We start from the raw sequence: 19,964 nt of genomic DNA on the forward strand, positions 1-19,964 counted from the left end.
TAAAAAGTTGATAAAAAATAGGAAGAAAGCGAAAGTATCGAGTCAACCCTTGAACCTATGCAAGAACTAGTGGAAGATTTTTTCACTCTACCTGGACTTCCTCATGACTCTCTCACTTTCTCTCTCTAACTTTCTCTCTCTATTATCTCATTTGATATCAACCTTATTATAATAACATTATTATTAGCATAAAAACATTATATTATACGATAATAATTATTTTATTATATAGTTTTTATAATTATAATTATTTCTTTCCCTCCCTCTTAACATTTTCTCTCTCCTCAATTCATTTTCTCTCCCTTTTCTTTCTCTCTCTTCCCGCTTCCATTGAAGGAACCTTCACTCTTTCTCTCTCCTCTTCTTCCTTAATCTCTGAAACTCCCACCATTTTTATACCTTCCATTTTTCTTCTTTCTTTCTCAACTTCATCTCTTCAACTGAAGCAGATTGAGTTTTTTTAATCAAAAACCCTAATTAATTAATTTATCACTGAGAAAATCAATTTTATTTGGATACTTTGATATAAAAGTTGGTTTTGGAGATTGAATTAAGGGAGGATAATTTGTGTGCTGGTCTTATCCATGTCATTTTGTTCGCGCACGAGTTTGTTCTCGATTTGATTCTGATTCGAGTGAGAGTATTCAGTAGAGTTGATTTTTTTTAATCAACGATTTGATAGTTTAAACGTTGGTTTTTGGTTTTTTACATTGGTTTTCTGAATTTTAGATCGATATATATATTATTCATCTGGATTTTTGGTTTGAATCTTTTTTGGGAATTGAAGTTTCATCAGTTTAATCAAGGTATGATTACATTTATGCTGATATAACTTTTTGTTTTTATGGTGAATTTGTGATTTTGGAAATCCACATATTTGATTTTTCTTAATTTCATATATATATATATATATATTTTGTATAAATTTATGTATTGTATATTATTTGATTATTATGATATTTTATGCTGGAAATGATTGAATTAATTTGAGATTTATTTTTTTACAAGATTCAGTTGGAAGTCCCAAGGAGATGATCGGTAATTGTGTTGACTTCTGCAAATGTGAGTTTATTGAGTTATAGCAGATCTTTTTGTGGTTGTTCTAAGTTTTTCTGGAAATGATAGTTGTAGTGTAGAGTTGATTTTTCTTAAAAAATTTGTTCAAATTTCAGTGTTTTAGTCTGTGAAAAATCAAAAATGGAGGCGGGAAGTTCACATGTACATCGAATGGCGGTAGGGGGTGTTTCGAATGGTCTTTTTCCGGTCCTGGCTCCGGTTCTTCTTATCTCAATTGGGTATATCGATCCTGGGAAATGGGCGTCCTGTATCGATACCGGTGCTCGTTTCGGGGTTGATCTTGTGTGGTTTGCATTGGCCTTTAACTTAATGGGAGTTTTGTGTCACTATTTATGTGCTCATATTACTGTGATCAGTGGAAAAAATCTTGCTCAGGTATAATATAATTTTTGGCCACCTTAATTCTGTTCTGCATTTTTATCCTTGCCGGTTCTTGTTTGTGGCGAACCGGAATCATACTTATTTTTGCTGATAATTTGATATGTAGTCTTTTGCATCAATGTTGGGTGGTTCTCTCTTTATGGCACTTTTTGGTCTTCCCTTTGTTGACTGTTAAAAGATTTCGATTTTCGTGTTTGTTTGTTTTGCAAGTTTTTCTCGCAATATCTGTTTATTTATTTGTAATTGTTAACTTTTTTATTTTTATTATTTTTTCTTTATTTTTATTATCTGTCAAATGGATTGAAGGGGATATGTTAAGTTTGGATTTGTTTTTTTTTTTTTTTTTTTTTTTTTTTTTTTTTTTTTTTTTTTTTTTCCAATTTTAGGGCTTTAGTTCAGAATCTTTCGAAAATAAAGGATAAAAGAAATGGGGAAAAAATCTTGCATTAATTTGACTGCTAGTTTCAAATTCACTCTTGCGTACGTGTCATTGATCGTGATTTGTTACCTTTTTTTCCATGATGCTGAAGATTTGCAGTGAAGAGTATGACAAGCTCACATGTTTTTTTCTGGGAATTCAAGCAGAGCTGTCTGCCATTACTTTGGATCTTACTATGGTAAGTTAGCTTCACTTCATGTCGTGAAATATGATTATGCCATCATGACCCTTCTTCGTGATCTGCATTGTTACTAATTGTTATTGTCTTCTCCCTTCCAGATTATTGGAATTGCACATGGACTCAACATGATTTTTGGCTTGGATTTATTTACTTGCATCCTATTGACTGCGCTGAATGTTGTGCTATATCCACTCTTTTCCACCCTGTTGGTGAGCTCTTCTACTTTCACATCCTTCTGGGTGGAGCTCAAAATGTTGACAGTATTTCTCTTGCCAATCTTTCTTTATTTCAGGAAAGCTCCAAGGTTAAGTTCTTGGTAGTATGCTTGGCAGGAATAACATTTGCTGGCTATGTGCTTGGCATGCTACTCAGTCTTCCTGAGTTACCGGCTTCTTCAAATAGTTTGCTATCAAAGTTGAGTGGTGAGAGTGCCTTTTCTTTAATGAGTTTACTTGGAGCAAGTGTCATGCCGCACAATTTTTATCTCCATTCTTCCATCGTACAGGTAATTTGGTGTTCACCTATTCAATATAATACTTTATGACTTTTCTGTCATTTAGTATTTCTTGTATGCATTTTCTTCACGTGTCTGTGACTTTATGATGCCACCAAATGGAAGATGGCATTTAAGAAAAAAATCCGTATCTTGAACTATTGAAGGTAGGGTAAGAAATTACCTTATAATCAACGGCCAACTGTTTACTTTGTTACAACGCAAAAGAGTTAGATTTGCACTCATTCAATAACTCTATACTAAAGTAGAATCTTTTTTACCTCCCAAATCACTTCTTATTTCACCCAAATACTTCAAAGTTTTTTTAGTCAACTGACTAGGAAAAATAAGTTTGCAATTAATACTATACTACCTATTACTCTTAAAAAAAATATGCAACTACCTTTTAATTTATCTATATAATTCATAGGAAAGCAACTTAAAACACACCATATAGATGGCTACTAGAAGGGTTTTTTTTTTTTTTTAATTTTTTTTTTTTTTTTTTTTTTTTTTTTTTTTTTTTTTATATATATATGTATTTTATTTTATTTTTATTTAAGCCAATTGACTCGGCAAAATATTTTACAATAAATACTATACTGTTTTTACTCCTAAAAAAATGCAACTACTTTTTCAGCTATCTACACAATTCACAATTAATCCTTATAAAAAATAATTTAAAATCTATCTTGGAAATGATTAATCTATTTTATATTTTTACCAAAATCATTTATGACAACATTGTATCTTTCCTTTTTTTTTTTATTTTTTTTTATATACCAAAATCATTTATGACAACATTTTTCTTATGAACTTAAAAAGGTACAAGTAAATTTTTTAGGAACTCCCGGGGGTGTTAGACAAGATAACTAAAAGTAGAAATACTAACTTGAAATAAACACTAATTACACCGATCGATGCATGATTTTGGCATGCATTCCCAAATTAATACCATTTTAGGAACTATTTTAAAGGCTTATCTAACGCCCTTAGGGCATTCGTTAGCAAGATTTGGGTTTTTATTGTTAATTGTACAATAATAAAATTACTTGTAACTTTTTGGATATGTATTATATTATATGAAGGAAAAGTATTTCCTAAGCTGAATTGTATTAAGAGTATTTCCTAAGTTGATAGGGGGAGAGAGAGAGAGAAATAGAAAGATGAAGTGATGGACTGAGAGGTAGAGGGAACCATTAGCCAATAGAGTAAAGTTGCAATTATTTGGCAACTTCCTAAATGGAAAATGTTGTGATTAGAAGATGGAATGATGGACACTCATGGACCCATTTGGTGAGGAGAGAGGTAGAGGGAACCATTAGCCAAACAGAGCAATGTTGCTATCATTTGGCAACTTCCTAAATGGAAAATGTCGTGATTGAAAAAAAAAACCCGGAATTGAAGCATATAGTTGAACTTTTTCTAAATACATGGTCCTCTACTGCCATGATTAGACTGCATGATGAGTTATAGAATTAGGTTTTTTGTATACCAATTAGACACAGATACTTCCCTTTCATCTCACTACCTATGCCAGACTAAGTTACTATTTAACCTTTATTAATTTATTTTCACTAATGTAAGCTTCTGGAAGGCAATATATTCTGTGTCATATTATAAGTAGAAAATTGGTGTCTAAACATAATCTTTATCATTCATTGGTTTTGTGTAATCTTTAAAATATTGGACAATAAGGAATGAAGCCATCAGTGTTATATTGAGGAAGGTAATTAGAAGTTGAGTGTTTCAACTAACTGCTTCTGCTTTTTGCTCAAGATGCCATTGCATGCCTGGTTGAAATTTATTTCTAATTGTTAGTGTATGTACCCTACATTATGCTGATGTTGTATTGTCTTATCTTTGGCCTTGGAGACTGTCCATATTGTTTTTTGTTTTCTGACTGTACTCTGTTGCAGCGATATCAAGGGCAAGTCTATTTGCAGAAGGGTTCGAGATCTCAGGATAATATTATCATTAGCCTCACTGTTTCCAGTGGCATATTCTTGGTGAATTATGTGCTAATGAATTCAGCTGCTAATGTCTTCTACAGCAATGGCCTTGGTTTGCTTAGCTACCCAGATGCAATGTCTCTTCTAGATCAGGTTTCTTTGTCTCTTTTGTTTTGTTTTTATTTTTTATTTTTTTTATTTTTTTAAAAATCTCTCTATGACACAAATCCGTGCTTACTGAAGTCCTTATATTAATTAATGCAGGCATACAGGAATCCTCTAATACCCTTTGCCTCATTTTTGCTTTTATTTTTGGCCAACCAAATCATGGCATCAAGCTGGGAGTTTTGTGGAGAAGGTGGAGAAACGATGTTGCACAACTTCTTCAACATGGATCTTCCTGAATGGCTTCATCGCGCGACAATCAGAATTTTTGCTGTTGTGCCTGTACTGTTTTGTTTGTGGCAGTCAGGAGCTGAAGGAATGTACCATATGCTAATGTGCACTCAGGTCATGGTGGCTCTTCTGCTGCCACCTTCTATGATACCTCTTTTTCGAATTGCCTCATCTAGACCTATTATGGGTCTGAACAAGCTTTCACCTATTCTGGAGTTTGTTGTCCTTCTTTCATTCATTGGAATGCTTGGTTTAGAGCTTATTTTTGTTGTGGAGATGATATTTGGTGAGAGTGATTGGGTTGGTAACTTGCGTTGGAGTATGGGGATTAATGCAACATCTATGGCTTATGTTTTTCTCCTTGTCACTGCTTGCATCTCGCTTAGTTTCATGCTTTGGCTGGCAGCCACTCCCTTAAAATCCGCAACTGCTAGATTGGAATCTTCGCCTTGGAATTGGGACAGTCAGCAAGTTTTACCTGAATCATATACAGAGAGGGAGGAAAATGATGTTATTGAAACTAGGTTTCTTGACGAGGAACGTGTTAATAAGCCAGAATCTTTGCCGTTGCAGGAGAATTCCTTCTGTAGTCATCCAGACATGCCAAGTCCTAATTACGACATTAATCTTCCCGAAACAATTATGGATACCGTTCAAGAGACTCATTCAACTTCTGTTGAAGAAAATCTGGGAGAACATATTCCCGTCGTCTCATCGAAATGCCATTCTGAACCAGTGCAATCAGCTGCCTCTGTTGAATCAGTGCCAATCTCCAGTATTGTAACTAAGCCTTCTGATAATTCACTTATGGCATCTAGTCCTATGAAAAATGAACGAGCTAATCCAGCTGAGAAAATCTTGAGCATTGAGGGTGACACAGCACCTGAAAAGGATGATGAAGGGGATACCTGGGAGTCTGAGGAATCGTCTAAAGATATTCCTGGAGTTGGTCCACCAGCCTCAGCAGACGGACCAGGATCATATAGAAGTCTTAGTGGAAAACATGATGATGGCGGGCCTAGTGCTGGTAGTCTTTCAAGATTGTCAGGGTTGGGCCGTGCTGCAAGACGTCAATTGGCCGCAGCCCTTGATGAATTTTGGGGACAGCTTTATGATTTCCATGGACAAATCACACAAGAGGCAAAATCCAAGAAATTAGATAGAGTGTTTGGCTTAAACTCTAAGCCTCACTTGTCGCTATCAAGTTCTGATTCTGCTGGAAAAGAGTATGGGAAAGAGTATGGAATGCAGTTTCAATCTTTGGGAGGCAGAGTATCGGATAATCCAATAAACATGAATTTATATGATGCTCAAAATCAATTGAAGCTTCAACACAATATAGAGTCAGCATATAGGGCACAAGCAAATAAAACATCTGCTGCATTATGGTCCAAACAGATGCAATATTTGGACAGCTATGGGCAGAGTTCTAGTCGTAATATGCTTGATGCTGGTGAAAGACGTTATCAGAGTTTGCACCTCCCTCCATCTTCTGATGTTTCGGATCATCAGCCTGCAACTGTACATGGCTATCAATATGCCTCTTATTTTAATCGATTGGCCAAGGAAAGATCTGATTATGCGGTTGGTCCTTATGGGAATACACTTCAGAAATCCCCATCTTTGGCCCCCAACAATTATAGAGAGCCCCTTGCTTTTTCTCTAGGGCAAAATACAACAAATGGATTTAACTCTGTTCAGTCATCTAGGATTCAGAATCTTGCTGTACAAAGAAATAGTCCCTTGCAATCTGACAACCTTCGTTATGATCCTTCTTCTGCAGCACCTTCTGAAAGTAACAACACCAAGAAATATCACAGTTTGCCGGACATTTCTGGACTTTCTGTTCCTCTCCGGAACTTTTATGCATCAGATAGAAGTACAAGATTTGACAATCCTAACTCCTCTGTGGGTTTTGGATCATCAGTTGGTCGGACTTCCTATGAACCATCCTCACTTTCAAGTACAAGATTGAGGTCTGTGCCCCCCCTGGCATTTGATGAGCTTTCTCCGACTATGGCATACCGAGATTCTGTGTCATTGAGATTAAATTCAGGGGCTGATGCAAATTCTCTTTGGTCTAAACAGCCTTTTGAACAGTTTGGTGTGGCTAATAAGCTCACTGATCTTGGAATTCAGACAGCTGATAATGAGGCTTCCATGATGACTCCAGAGCCTCCTTCAGCTGCAGAGATGGAGAGAAAATTGCTGCAATCTTTGAGGCATTGCATTTTGAAGCTTCTAAAACTTGAAGGATCTGAGTGGTTATTTAGGTCGAATGACGGTGTAGATGAAGATCTCATTGATCGGGTGGCTATGAGGGAAAAGTTTGTATATGAAGTTGAGTCTCAAGATTTTAAACAATCACCTCACACAGGTGATCCTCAGTACTTGTATTCTGAGAGGAAGTCTGGTGCCACAATCAGGGGTGATGACATTTTTGCAAATATGATTTCTTCAGTCCCACAGTGTGGAGAGGGCTGTGTTTGGAAAGCAGATCTTGTTGTAAGCTTTGGTGTGTGGTGCATCCGCCGTGTCTTAGAACTTTCACTCATGGAAAGCCGGCCTGAACTTTGGGGCAAATACACTTATGTTCTAAACCGTCTTCAGGTAACTCGTCTAATTTAACCTCAATACTTAGATTATTAATTATTATCCTTATATCTCTTTGGGCTCGAAATTGCTATTTATTATTGTAACTTGTCAATCATGATTATAGACACAATTGGTTTTATTTCCATTTTTGTTATTGGTCTGGTCATGATTTTGGTATCATGATTTAAGATCTTGCTTAGCTTGGTGGATTTGGGTGCCAGATTTGCAAAAGTTATTTGCATTGATACAATGGAACCTAGTTGTTGGATATAGATATATTTTCATTGATGGAGGGAGTTAGAGAGAGGAGACTGACAGTCATTTTTAGTCTAAGGAAGCAGATTAGCTGCGCTCCAATCTTGTTTAATGTCTGAGAAAGGACTTTTTTTTTGAGACTTATGTACATGAGCCTTAAGAGAGCTATAAACATGTCTCACACATAGTATAATACTACCTCCGTTTTTTTTTAGTTGGCACGTTTTGACTTTAGCACTATTCACACACTCTCCTTTGACTGTGTTTTGTGCTTAATGAAAAATAGTCATGTGGGGTCTTGTTAGATTCGTCACAATATATAGTTTCAAAATATCAACTTTTCATAATTTTTGCTTATCGGCAATTAAAGATATGAATGGTTGAAGTTGTGCATTGGCAAACGTGACTAAAGAAATGTGTCAGCTAAAAAGAAACGGAGGAAATAGTAAACAAAGCTAATCTAAACATATCTACTCACTTGGTCAAATAGCATAATATTATTCCTCTCTAGTCATGTCATTCATATAATAAACAAGAAGACTAATCAACATAGTATCCTTTGCCACAATACAAAGCCCCACGGGACTTATGTAAGAAGTCTGTAGGTGTTCAAAAATTATATGCTGCAGCAGAAACAGTAGGACACATTTTTTTTTTTCTGCCTGTACAGCCTTATCATGCATTGCTTCCTCCCTCTCCCCCTTACTGCTGGGCTGGCGGTGTTACCTCTTATGAGTCTTATTTGATAAATTCCATCTCCTGTCACCTCTCCTAATCACTTACCTATTGTTTGACAATTTCATCGTCTCTCTCCTCCATATCTGGAAATAATGGAATTATGATATTGAATTTGGTGTTTGGTTGGATGGGGGAAGGTTGGTGTTGCTTAAAGATTGGTTGGGTCTTGACCCCTGAGCTCCAAAATGGGCGGTGTTGGTTTCCTTTGGTTGTATTTTGGGTTGAATAGGGGCCAAGGTTGGTTTTAATTGCAAGAGATGGAAGAACATGGAGTTTGATAATCTGGTAATATTAGCAAGTAGGCAATTAGATAAAATTGATTGAATCAATATGATTTTTCAATAAAATTTTACACTTTAAACGTTGATAGTCAAATGCACGAATGCACGCTGTTTAAATAACAAAATAACAAATGAATTAACTGATATTTTCTGGATTTTTGCCTGGTTTTTGGGTCTTTGTGCATGTGATATTTTTTCTCCTGATTGTCCTTTGGTTATTCTAGATTTCTACTTGATTTTGAGGTTGGGTTAACATTGTAGGATTGTAGTGGTGGGCTGGGTAGGTTATGGCTATAATAGGGGGCTGGGGAAGGAAGCTGGAAGGTGTTGGTGGTGACTAGTGAAGGGTGCCGATGGGCCAGTATATGAGCAGATAAAAGATACAGATGGAAAGGGAATTTACCTGTGTCACCAGGACCAATGTGGAACACATTCTAAAATTTGGGGATATATAAACATAAAACATGTGATTAATTAGGGACTCCAAACTTGGGTTTTATCTTTATCAATTTTTCCATCTGAATGTTAGCAAATCCCAAACCAATTAGGTGATGGTATTATCTTAAAAAGTTTAGCTAATGTCACATAAAGGTTTTTATACACTTGGAACTTTAGGCTCCATTTACTGAATCATAGAAATACGAGTTATCCTATTGACCCCCAAATAAGGTTATGTTTAGTTAACCTGATTTAGGTACCTTATTACTTATTTGAGTTATTACAGACAGATCAGAAAAAATAAGTTCAGTCTGTTTATACCTACTATCTGAGGTATTCTGCTTAGGCTTATAAACTGGATGCTCTCCTTTCCTTTTCTTATTGGTCACAAGTCCATATTGCTTTTGTGCAATGTGTTGGGGTTTGGACAAAGGAGGCTCATGTACATCCTTTCAGATAATTGCATGTAACAAAATCTTAACAATGCCTAACTTTACCTTGTCAGGGTGTTGTTGATGTGGCTTTCTTCAAACCTCGGTCTCCAATGTCTCCATGCTTTTGCCTTCAAATTCCAGCAACATATCAGATGAGATCAAGTCCACCTGTTTCAAATGGTATGTTACCTCCGGCATCCAGACCAGTAAGCAGGGGAAAGGTTACATCTTCAGCAATGCTTCTAGAAGTAATCAAGGATGTTGAGATCGCAATTTCTTGTCGAAAGGGCCGGTCTGGCACTGCAGCAGGGGATGTTGCCTTCCCCAAAGGGAAAGAAAACCTGGCCTCCGTCTTAAAACGTTACAAACGTCGCTTATCAAACAAGCCAGTGGGAACATATGATAGCACTCCTGGATCTCGCAAGCTTTCATCCTCAGCAGCATCTTATGGGTCATAGCAGGTAATGGACACAGTCACTGTTTTCTGAACTGTGAACTGTTCATTTTTGGAAGCTAGTTCAATCTTTTGATCATAGCGATGGAGTTGTAACTGGGTTGATTGCCTATCCAGGTAAACCCCCTTGTGTATTGGAAAAGTCTGGTGGAAATCTTTTTCTTTTGAATCTCAGTGTATACATAGGACCGCATTGCTAGTTGTTTAAGTTGCCAAATGATAGTATGATGAATAGAGGTAGAGAAATTGGTACGCCATATGTCTGATAAACGATCAGTTGGCTTATACATCTATATGCAATTGGTTTAGATTTTCATAGCTGAAACTAACAATGTGCAGTATTTGCCCCCTGCTCCATGATTCAACCTTACAATGTAAGATTGGTAGTTGATCCTATTCGAGTCGAGGACTGTAGAGTCGTAGATCATTTATCCTTGATAGTAGTATCACTGCTTTCTCTCGAAGCTTACAGATTAGATTTCATAAATGTACGTCTGTACTTCAGCTTGTGTGATGAACTGGCATGTAATAGTTTCACCCCTCATACATTGTTGTCGATCGACACCAAAAAAAAGGTCAAATGACCATTTAACCCTTGGATTTGGGGGGTTTAATCTCTGATTCTCCTATAGTTCGAATGAATTCTACTCGTATGTTTTACTACCAAAGGAGTCTCGGATCCAATTTTAGGAGTTCTCAATATCTCATGTATTGCCTTTATGTTCAATGGCCAAGAAAATGGTTACACTCGACTTTTCCTCGAAATTAAGAAAATAATTCGGGAAGAATGATAGTAAAATTAAAAAATCAGAATTTGCATCACAATAGTAATAAAAAAAAAAGTAGTAGATCTAGAAAAACTAGGATTAAATATCTATACTACTCCATCCGTCTCATAATACTTGACACAGTTATCATTTTCGTCTGTTCTATAATACTTGGCACGTTACTCAATATGGAATGGGATCACAAATAAAAAAAATATTTTCCCATATTTTCTCTTTCCTTACCTACCCTGGTCCCACCCCACTTGTTTTTTTTCTTGCAATATAAAAATACAAGAGGCAATCTTTTATACAATAAACAAATGTATTAAATGGATCTACTTATAGTTTTCTTAAACTGCGTACCCACCCTAACGTTCCAAGTATTACGGGACGGAGAGAGTACAAATACAGGGTTAGGATCTAATGAGAAGGATCTAAAAATGAGAAGGATGAGAAATAATTTTGTAAAATGCACGTTCATCACAAAAATATGCACATTAATTAAATAATTTAGGAAAATTTAGAAATAATAATTCTAACTTTGCTCCGTTTTTTTTAGTAATCCCAACTTTGGATTATTTTGAAATAATCCCAACTTTGGGAGCTATTCACTTTCTTCAATCCCTTTAACCGGCTACCTGTTAACAAGGTTATTTTCTTTTATTTTATTTTCATAAATGCCACGTGTTGAGTTCTAACTAGCCAAAAGAATAATAAAAAAAAAACAATAAAAATTAAATCTGAAAACCCCAGCCCCGATCCCTTCCCTGACCACCTAGCCCCACCGCACCGGAAACTCAACCCAACCCCACTAATCCACCCTTACCCACCGGAAAATACACCTAAATCCACCCTCCGGCCAACCACCCCCTCTTTTCATCCATCGCCGCCACTCCTCGTCCTTCCCCTTGAACCACAACCCCCATTCCCGTAAACCCCATATCTCTCCTCGATAGAGGCACTTAAAACCTCCCTCGCCGCTCCAGAAGCCCACGAAACCCCTCCCCTCGAATCACTTGGGACAGATGTTTCGTGGGTGAGGGGAAGGGTTTCGTTGGCTTCTGAAGCCGTGAGGGAGGTTTTAATGGTTGTTTCGAGGAGAGAGGGGGTTTACGGGAAGATAAGAGGTGGCGGCTGGCCGACGGGAGGGATGGGTTGGGTTCGCCGGTGGGGTAAAGGGGGTTGGGTAAGATTTCCGGTGGGTTAAGGAGGATAGGGGCGGCTGGGGTTTGGGAATAGGGTGGACGGTGCCGCGGTGGTGGAGGGGCTAGGACGCTGGGTGGGGGTTTAATTTTTTTTCTTTTTTTGGACCAATCACAATATGACACGTGTCACGTAACTTGTGATAGAAGGTCATTGACTTTTGTTGACCGGTTTGGGATTGAAGAATGTAAACAGCCCCTAAAGTTGGGATTATTGTAGAATAATCCAAAGTTGGGATTATTAAAAGAAAATGGAGCAAAGTTGGGATTATTATTTCTAAATTTTCCAATAATTTATGCATATTTAATTCAAACATTATGCACTTTTGTTTTTTTACTTTCATTTTCCTCTTCAACGAAACACATTCTTTCTTCCTCCTCCATTAAAGCTTATTCAAAGTTTAACTTCTAATTTTAGAGATGATAAAGTGAATATGGTTATGAGCAAATTGCTAACCAGGTAATAAGGATTGGATTAAGCTTCGCTACTTAAGTGAATTCTTATGTCAATTGCACTCCCTTATGTCAATTGCACTTTCGAACTCCTATAATCATTAAACGATGAATTATGGAAATCATCAAGCAATTAGCCGGACTTTAAATCATAAATAGATATACCTTAATCATTTAGAGATTGAATATTCAACAATATGTGCTTTTAATAAAAATGTGCATATTTACTTATTTAGTAGAGAGGATTTGCAAATTTCTACTAATAAATATGCACATGCAAATATAGCATAAAGTTATGCATATTTAATCTTCACTCTTTGTATATTATTCCTCTGTTACTATATAGTTTTAACGACATATTGATCATATTCATGAATTTTTTTTTGAAATTTGAGGAAAAAGGGGTGGGAGCTAGAAGAGATAATTAGGGAGGAGAGAAAGTAATAGGAACAGGAAGGAGAGAGAAATGGGGAAAATTTCATAAGTTATTGAATCTTCTTTTGAACTCTAAGAAAAAAATAATGGGGATGAGTGATGTGTTGGGTTTTGATGAGTCCGACTCATCGCAGAAAATAAAACTCGAGCCAAGATCAAACTCACAATTAATTAATATAATCAAAAGACATAAATAACAAATTTAACAAGAATTAAGGTAAGACAGAATTACCCTTGTAGCGTGCTTCGCTCGTCCCCCGAGCTCTTACGTGAGAAAGCTTAAGTCTCGCTTTGGCCGATAACCTCCGACGGTATCCACCCGCAACACGACCCCGACTAGGTCTACTACTTAAAGGTTAGCCAAATCCGACCAATAAGACTACCCGAGTAATTATGAGTTTAAAGGTTTTCTCTCAAGTGGAGATGCCTTTTCTAACTCTTACTCAAGTGAGTTTTCCCATACCCCAAGTTGGGTATTTATTTATTTATAGAGAAACTCATGAGTGAAATCTTCTCTCCCATCAATGTGGAAGAGTAAGTAAAATCAATATTCTCCTTTTATTTTTAAATCAAAAACAAAAGAACATAGCCAATAACTAATTAATCAACAAGTGGTACACTAAGAGAAGGGGTTAGGTAAGGACCACAAGGGAAAGGGGGGGGGGGGAAACTTGATCCCCAAGGCTTCCCAAAAACCGGCCATATACTCCCACTTGCCCCAATCGGCTGCTGCCACGTGGCAGACCAAGCCAAGGCACCCAAGCAGCCAAGCTGGCGCTTGGTGTGTGGCTGGCCTGCTGCAAGGCATGGTTGGGCGCGGCACCATGCGTGCTACGCTGCTGCTGTGTGCGGCTGGCTGTTGCGTCATGCGTGCTGGTCTGATGCTAGCATGCTGCAGCATGTGTTGCTGGCTGGCGCACCATGTGAGCATTGCGCTAGCTTGTTGCGGCTGCCACGCACATGCTAGCATGGCTTGCTTTCCATGGTGCACTAGTACGCACCAACCAGCCTAAGCTGGGCTTAGTGCGCTTGCTAGCCACCTTGGCTATACCAAATGCCCCTTGCACTCGGTTTGCTCGGGGTACTCCGATGCTAGGGGGTATTTTGGTAATCTTGTTGATTAATTATTGATTTTACCGTCTCGTCCTTTTATTATTTTGACTCAACTTTCGACGCTCCCAGCTCGATTTGCGACGTATAAATATTAATTACTCGAGCGATTCATTAATTCCTACTGAATTAATTCGTCGTGTCGGTTCGTTTGTTGTTTGGGTGTGACCCGAAGGGTTCAGTTGTGGTTAAGCTGTAATATTAATTATACATTAATAAGACTAATCAAAAGTGGCCTCCACCTAGGCATTCCGATCACTTGACCTCACTGAATAATTAGGTTTCTAATAATTTTGAACCCTCTATTGGAATAATACACTTGTTCGAAGGACACCACTCCTTTCGATCTCCCACTTGTCCTTCCAGACAAGTGTGCTTTTAGTGTATAGCCCTTTTCCTATGTCTCTTCATGCACTATAAGGTAAGATTATTCATCATCCTTACGTCCAGAAGTGTTTCTCGAAATCCGAGTTTGACTGTCAATAAACAAATGATTTCTAAAATCCATCCGACCACGACCATGCATTTTCACAGTTTCGCTCTTTGAGAGGCCTTGTAAACAACAAAGATATGTTCCCTATTGTTAGTAGGGGGACATTCCCAGTCTTGTTATGTCAGCTTCTCTTACTAAGAGGATCTAGCTGCCCGGTTGCTGTCGTTATAATCCCCATGTACGGCAGACGTTTGACCAACATCAAAACGGACTAGTACTCAAACAAGAGAACTCACAGTACTCATGGTCAAGGAAAAAAGTTCCGACAGCTATAAATCTATAATGAGAAATATACTTATGACGATTTTAAATCTCCTAAAGTATTCTCATAGGTCGATCTGGTATGGTTCTAAACCAATACCTATGCAAATGATTTATGACAATTATGTCCTTGTAGCACAAGAAACGGTGCTATAAATCATACTACACACTAATCTCAAGTGGTCATTGATCATCTTCCATTTAAATGACCTTGATTAGGGATAATCTTTGATTAAAATATTCAATGTTCACTTAATAGGTGTTTCTTTATCCAAGACATTGTCTTGATACCCTATTTTGAATATTCTCAAAATCGAATAGACTCAATATTTAATTCTAAACCACAATTAAATAGCTTTGTGGAATATTTAGAAAAATTTTATTCCACTATGAAACTTTACAATGTTTCATCTTATAATAAATGGTTTTCCCAAATGTTTTAAGAGTAATACTTTTCATAAAACATTTATAGAAATCACACCCATATTGATATGCTTGATTTCTTTCATGCAATTGTGAATGTTGTCGTTCACTTATTGTATAGGTTTAGTTATGATTACTTTGCAAATCTTAACATCTTCATTATCGACCATTTTCATAATAAGATGATAAAATTTTGAGAGTGTTAATGGATTATATGTGATCTAGGATTTATTTTCCAAATGACGGCTCCCATTCATTTTCATGATTTGAAATCTTCAACTTGACAACCTAAAATCATTAACGTTCAATAACAAACTTTCCATTTAACATCTTCCTTATTATTGCCTTTAAAGCAACAATATTCTCAACATATATTTTAGTAGACTTCTTAATGATGCTTTGCTTGGGTTTCACTCCAAACGACTCACAACGATTTGGGATACCCTTATCACTTGTGATGATGGAAACTTACCTTGAAAATCTGCACATTATACATGGATGCACATCCATGTTACCATTTTCAAGCCACGACGCTTCTTAGCTCGTGCTTATAAATGGCTTCCTTTTTATCGTTTGTGCTTGCAACATCAATACTTAAATTACATTTGTTTCCATGAGTTAAGAACTCATTCTCTTATTTATCCAAGTGCTATGGATGTTCTTGATCATAATCTAACGATCTAATACTTAGATTCAAGTTGATTGGTATTGTATACATACTTCACATGCTCTAAGCAAGTAAGTCGTGTGGCGATTCCATATCGTAGCGTACATGACGGATTTAGTTGTAGAATGATTCTCAATCTTATTCCATCCATGTGACATTTTAGCTCATTCAGTTTCACCGAGTCTTTGCTAAATTGTTCGCTATGTGATACGGTTGAAAGTCTCTATTAGAGTCTTTCATGTTTGACTTAGTATTTAGCCTAGCTTATACTTAGTTCAAACATTTACTTAGCTTTATACATATGGGTCGAAAGCCTTTCAAAGTCTTTCATGTTTAACATGGTAATTTTTATCCAAATATTATATGGTTGGATAGCCCTTGAAATTATCTTTCCAATGATATATTATAATATTAATTCCGAGCTATAACAAAAAAGATTTGAAAGAAGTACGAAACTCTATCCAAAACTTACACCTTTCTATTTCAGCCATATCTTTTATTCTACAAAATATTTTAATCTCATTCTAATTTTGTTGGAAAGCAGACTTCAAGAGCTTTCCAACGACATATTATTTGCCTTATTTCAACTTTGGACCAAAAGTTATGATAAAAACAAAATCAGAAAAAAACTATGTTATCGCGTCGCGACATAACCTGTTTTATTCCGATTTGAATTCTAACTCTTTTCTAACCGTTTTCGGACAATTTTCTCTATAAGTAGGGGCGTTATTCCCCGTTTTCAATCATCAACAATCTTGATCACCAATGATTACCATCTCTCTCTTCTCTCTTTATGCGAAGGTTATTCTTTCTTTCTCTCTTGATTTTCTAAACCTTGCCTTTTCAAAACACCATTCCTCATTCACGAGACTTAGGCGCACCTACCCAAGCTCGAAGTTGCCTTCGCCCTTGACGTGAAAGGTTGCTAATTTCTGAGGCTTTGTTCCAAATCCCTATTTCAAATATATAAATTAATTGTTTGATTTAATATATTATTGAAGTTTACTAACGTGTATATTCTTTTAATAGAAAGATACACAAGACAACAAAGTGAGTAATTTAGGTTGCTTCCTATTTCTTCTATCATGTTAGTATCATGTTAGGGATAAAGCTTTGATCTTTATTATATAGTGACATGCTAGGATTTGTTATTAATCATGTTAATATCATGCCTAGGATCTTGCTAATGCTATTTTGCTTTAATGATGAGATTATGATGACGATGATTCGTTGTGTCAATTTATTATTATTATGTTGCTTGACATTATTATTGTTATTGCTTGATCACGCCTTTTATGCAGGTTTAAAGGGAATTTAAAATTGAAATAACATCTAACAAGATAATTAATAATTTGGTTTAGGCTAATATGATTTTAGTTCAAGTGATCGCCAATAATAGATTATTTGCGCATTAATATTCAACCAACATAGATTAAACAGGCTTAGGATCAACCTAATGATTGTATGTTAGTCAGAAAACGCGCATGAATATGAGAAGAATAAAGTAGAGGCCTGTTTTCAGGGCGGATTCAATCTCTTTTAGGTTGGATTTGTACCTTCATCCCCTAATATATAGTCATGGTTCCAGACCACTATAGAGTCAGCGATCTCTAGGATCGTGAAAGGGTGTAACCTTCACCCTGTGAACGGTTTACAAGTTCCTAAAACTTGTTGGCGACTCTTTTGCTCTAGCTTTCTTTCCTTTGGACGCCGCCATACTTAAGTGTATGATCCCAATGGGGTTCAAGTTTGGGATGCTTGAAATATTCCTTACAATTATATATATAAGTGTATTTACAAAAATACATAATAAAATATTTATGAAATAATAATAATAATAATAACAATAATAATATTTATTATTATTATTGTTATTATTATTATTATTATTATTATTATTGTTATTGTTATTGTTATTATTTATGCTAAAAAGTATGAAATTTGGCTTAAATTATCAATAGCAATATCATTAGACCTGAACTAAACTTATTAGAGCTAAACTGAACTGAAAAAAGCTGAAGAGAACAGGCCCATAGTGAACCATATTTATTGACTGAATTTTGGCTTATAATGATCATATTAAAGTATAGGAAAAATTAGAAATAATAATCCCAAATTTCATCAATTTTGCTACAATAATCCCAACTTTGGATTATTCTGGAATAATTCGAACTTTAGGGGTTCCTCTTTTTCTTCAATCCCAAAAACCGGTAACCGGTTGAATGGGTTAATTTTTTTTTTTACTTTTTAAAGTGACACGTGTCACAACTGAATTGGCTAAAACAATTTCTAAAAAAAATAAAATAAAAAAACCTAACCAACCCCAAAAATATCAGCCACCCCCAAAACCACCAGCCTAACCCCCAAAACCACCCCCAAAATATCAGCCACCCTAAAAAACCACCTGCCAACCCCCAAAACCACCAGTCTAACCCTAAACGCCGGCGCTAATTCCCTTCCCCTGCGCCGGTTTCCTCATTCCCCTACCCTTGCGCCGGTTTCCCCCTTCCCCCTCGCCGTTTCTCCTTTTCCCCCAATCTCCTCCACTCGAAATCGCGACTTAAATCTAGTCTCCCACTCTCGAAAACCCCCAAAAACTCCTCCCCACCGTCGAAAACCCTAGCCGCTTAGGGTTTCGGGGTGGTGGGAGGAACGATTGGGGGTTTTTGGCGGTGGGGAGAGGTTTCGTTGGTGGATTTAGGGTTTCGTTGGTGGATTTGGGGTTTCGGTGAGGTGGTTTCGGTTTAAGGGAGGTGGTTTCATGAGGAATGGGGTTGTTTTGGGGAAGGAGGAAGACGGCGACGGGGTGGAGGTTGTTCACGCGGCTGATCGGCGACAAAAGGGCGGCAGGTTGGCCGTCAGGTGGTGGTTAGGGTGGCTGGTGGTGGGTTTTTGGGTTTTACGTTTTTTTTAATTTTTTTTTTGTTTTTCTGTTTTTTTTTTGTTTTTTTGGACCAATCAGGGCTTGACACGTGTCAAGTGACCTGATATAATAGGTCATTGACTTTTGTTGACCGGTTTGGGATTGAAGAAAAAAAATACCCCCCAAAGTTCGGATTATTCCAGAATAATCCAAAGTTGGGATTATTGTAGCAAAATTGATTAAAGTTGGGATTATTATTTCTAATTTTTCCAAAGTATATGTACATAAGTATGCTTATAAGATAATATTTGTCCGTAATATTATAGTTAGCAAAGTTGTATTTAATTAGCTTGGAATAGGAGTATGAGTTATCATATAATATAATTTTAAAGAGTAAATATTAATTTATTTTATCCTTATTTACAACCTTTTTAACTCTATTAGGTTTACATTAACTGATTGAATATCTTTTATTCACATCCCATGACCCACCCATTGTCAACATCATTGTTGGAAACTTGAGATGTTATTTTTTTTCAGGGAATGATAATTTCTATGTACTTGTAGTATTACCTCTGGTTCAATTTAGTCACAACAAAGTACAAGTTTTCGGAGAGCAAGGCAAAAAATTGAAAACATGATTATGGAAAAATAAGGGTATATGCTTAACTATTAGTCCAACCTAAAAAAAAAGTAAAAACAAATTCAACATTAATTAATTAAAGAACCCACTACCACCAACACCACCAAGCATCACCCAAACCACACACCACCACTCAGTACCAAACCCAGCACCGTCGACGCACCACCACCACCCCACGCACCCAGCATGGCGGACCTAGAAATTTGATAGTGGGGGGACAATTTTGATAATTCAACTAACATCAACATGTTTTTAAAAAAACGGGTACACGATACAAATAATTTGGACATACTTGTTTAATACGATAATTAAAAAGTTACAATCCCAAAATGCATTAAATAATACAATTCGGTTATATACTACTAAAATATCCTCCGACTCTTCATTCTTTGAAATCGATCAATGATATCTTCATCGGGGACTTGTAATAACACTCTTTCTCTATGAAAGTAATCAAGCAATTATTCATAAGTTCATCACCAATACTATTTGTCAATTTAGTTTTGATATATCCTAATTCAATTAAAAAAATA

The 19,964-nt window shown here is 36.5% G+C and overlaps 1 protein-coding gene across 2 annotated transcripts; it reads left to right on the forward strand.

The window, feature by feature from the left end:
* The first annotated feature begins 269 nt into the window (after positions 1-269).
* Positions 270-10,601, forward strand: LOC145613460 (ethylene-insensitive protein 2.1-like). Of its 2 annotated transcripts, none has more exons than XM_081668567.1 (9): positions 270-806; positions 1,009-1,062; positions 1,173-1,452; positions 1,989-2,075; positions 2,177-2,287; positions 2,371-2,583; positions 4,491-4,676; positions 4,788-7,529; positions 9,732-10,601. In XM_081668567.1, the coding sequence occupies exons 3-9, from the start codon at positions 1,198-1,200 to the stop codon at positions 10,116-10,118; spliced, it is 3,981 nt and encodes a 1,326-aa protein (XP_081524693.1). In that variant the 5' UTR covers positions 270-806; positions 1,009-1,062; positions 1,173-1,197; the 3' UTR covers positions 10,119-10,601. The 2 variants fall into 2 exon arrangements, with proteins under 2 accessions (XP_081524693.1, XP_081524692.1); XM_081668566.1 differs by having other exon boundaries at positions 1,015-1,062.
* The last annotated feature ends 9,363 nt before the right edge of the window (positions 10,602-19,964 follow it).

Source organism: Chenopodium album, chromosome 25 (assembly GCF_948465745.1).
Source record: "Chenopodium album chromosome 25, dcCheAlbu1.1, whole genome shotgun sequence".
Taxonomy (NCBI): Eukaryota; Viridiplantae; Streptophyta; class Magnoliopsida; order Caryophyllales; family Amaranthaceae; genus Chenopodium; species Chenopodium album.

Excerpts from the sequence above, each read along its gene's own strand:
- LOC145613460 (XM_081668567.1), top strand. The coding sequence starts at position 1,198 with ATGGAGGCGGGAAGTTCACATGTACATCGAATGGCGGTAGGGGGTGTT. Across the intron at positions 2,076-2,176 it reads TTACTTTGGATCTTACTATG|ATTATTGGAATTGCACATGG; the intron begins GTAAGTTAGCTT and ends TCTCCCTTCCAG. Across the intron at positions 7,530-9,731 it reads ATGTTCTAAACCGTCTTCAG|GGTGTTGTTGATGTGGCTTT; the intron begins GTAACTCGTCTA and ends TTACCTTGTCAG.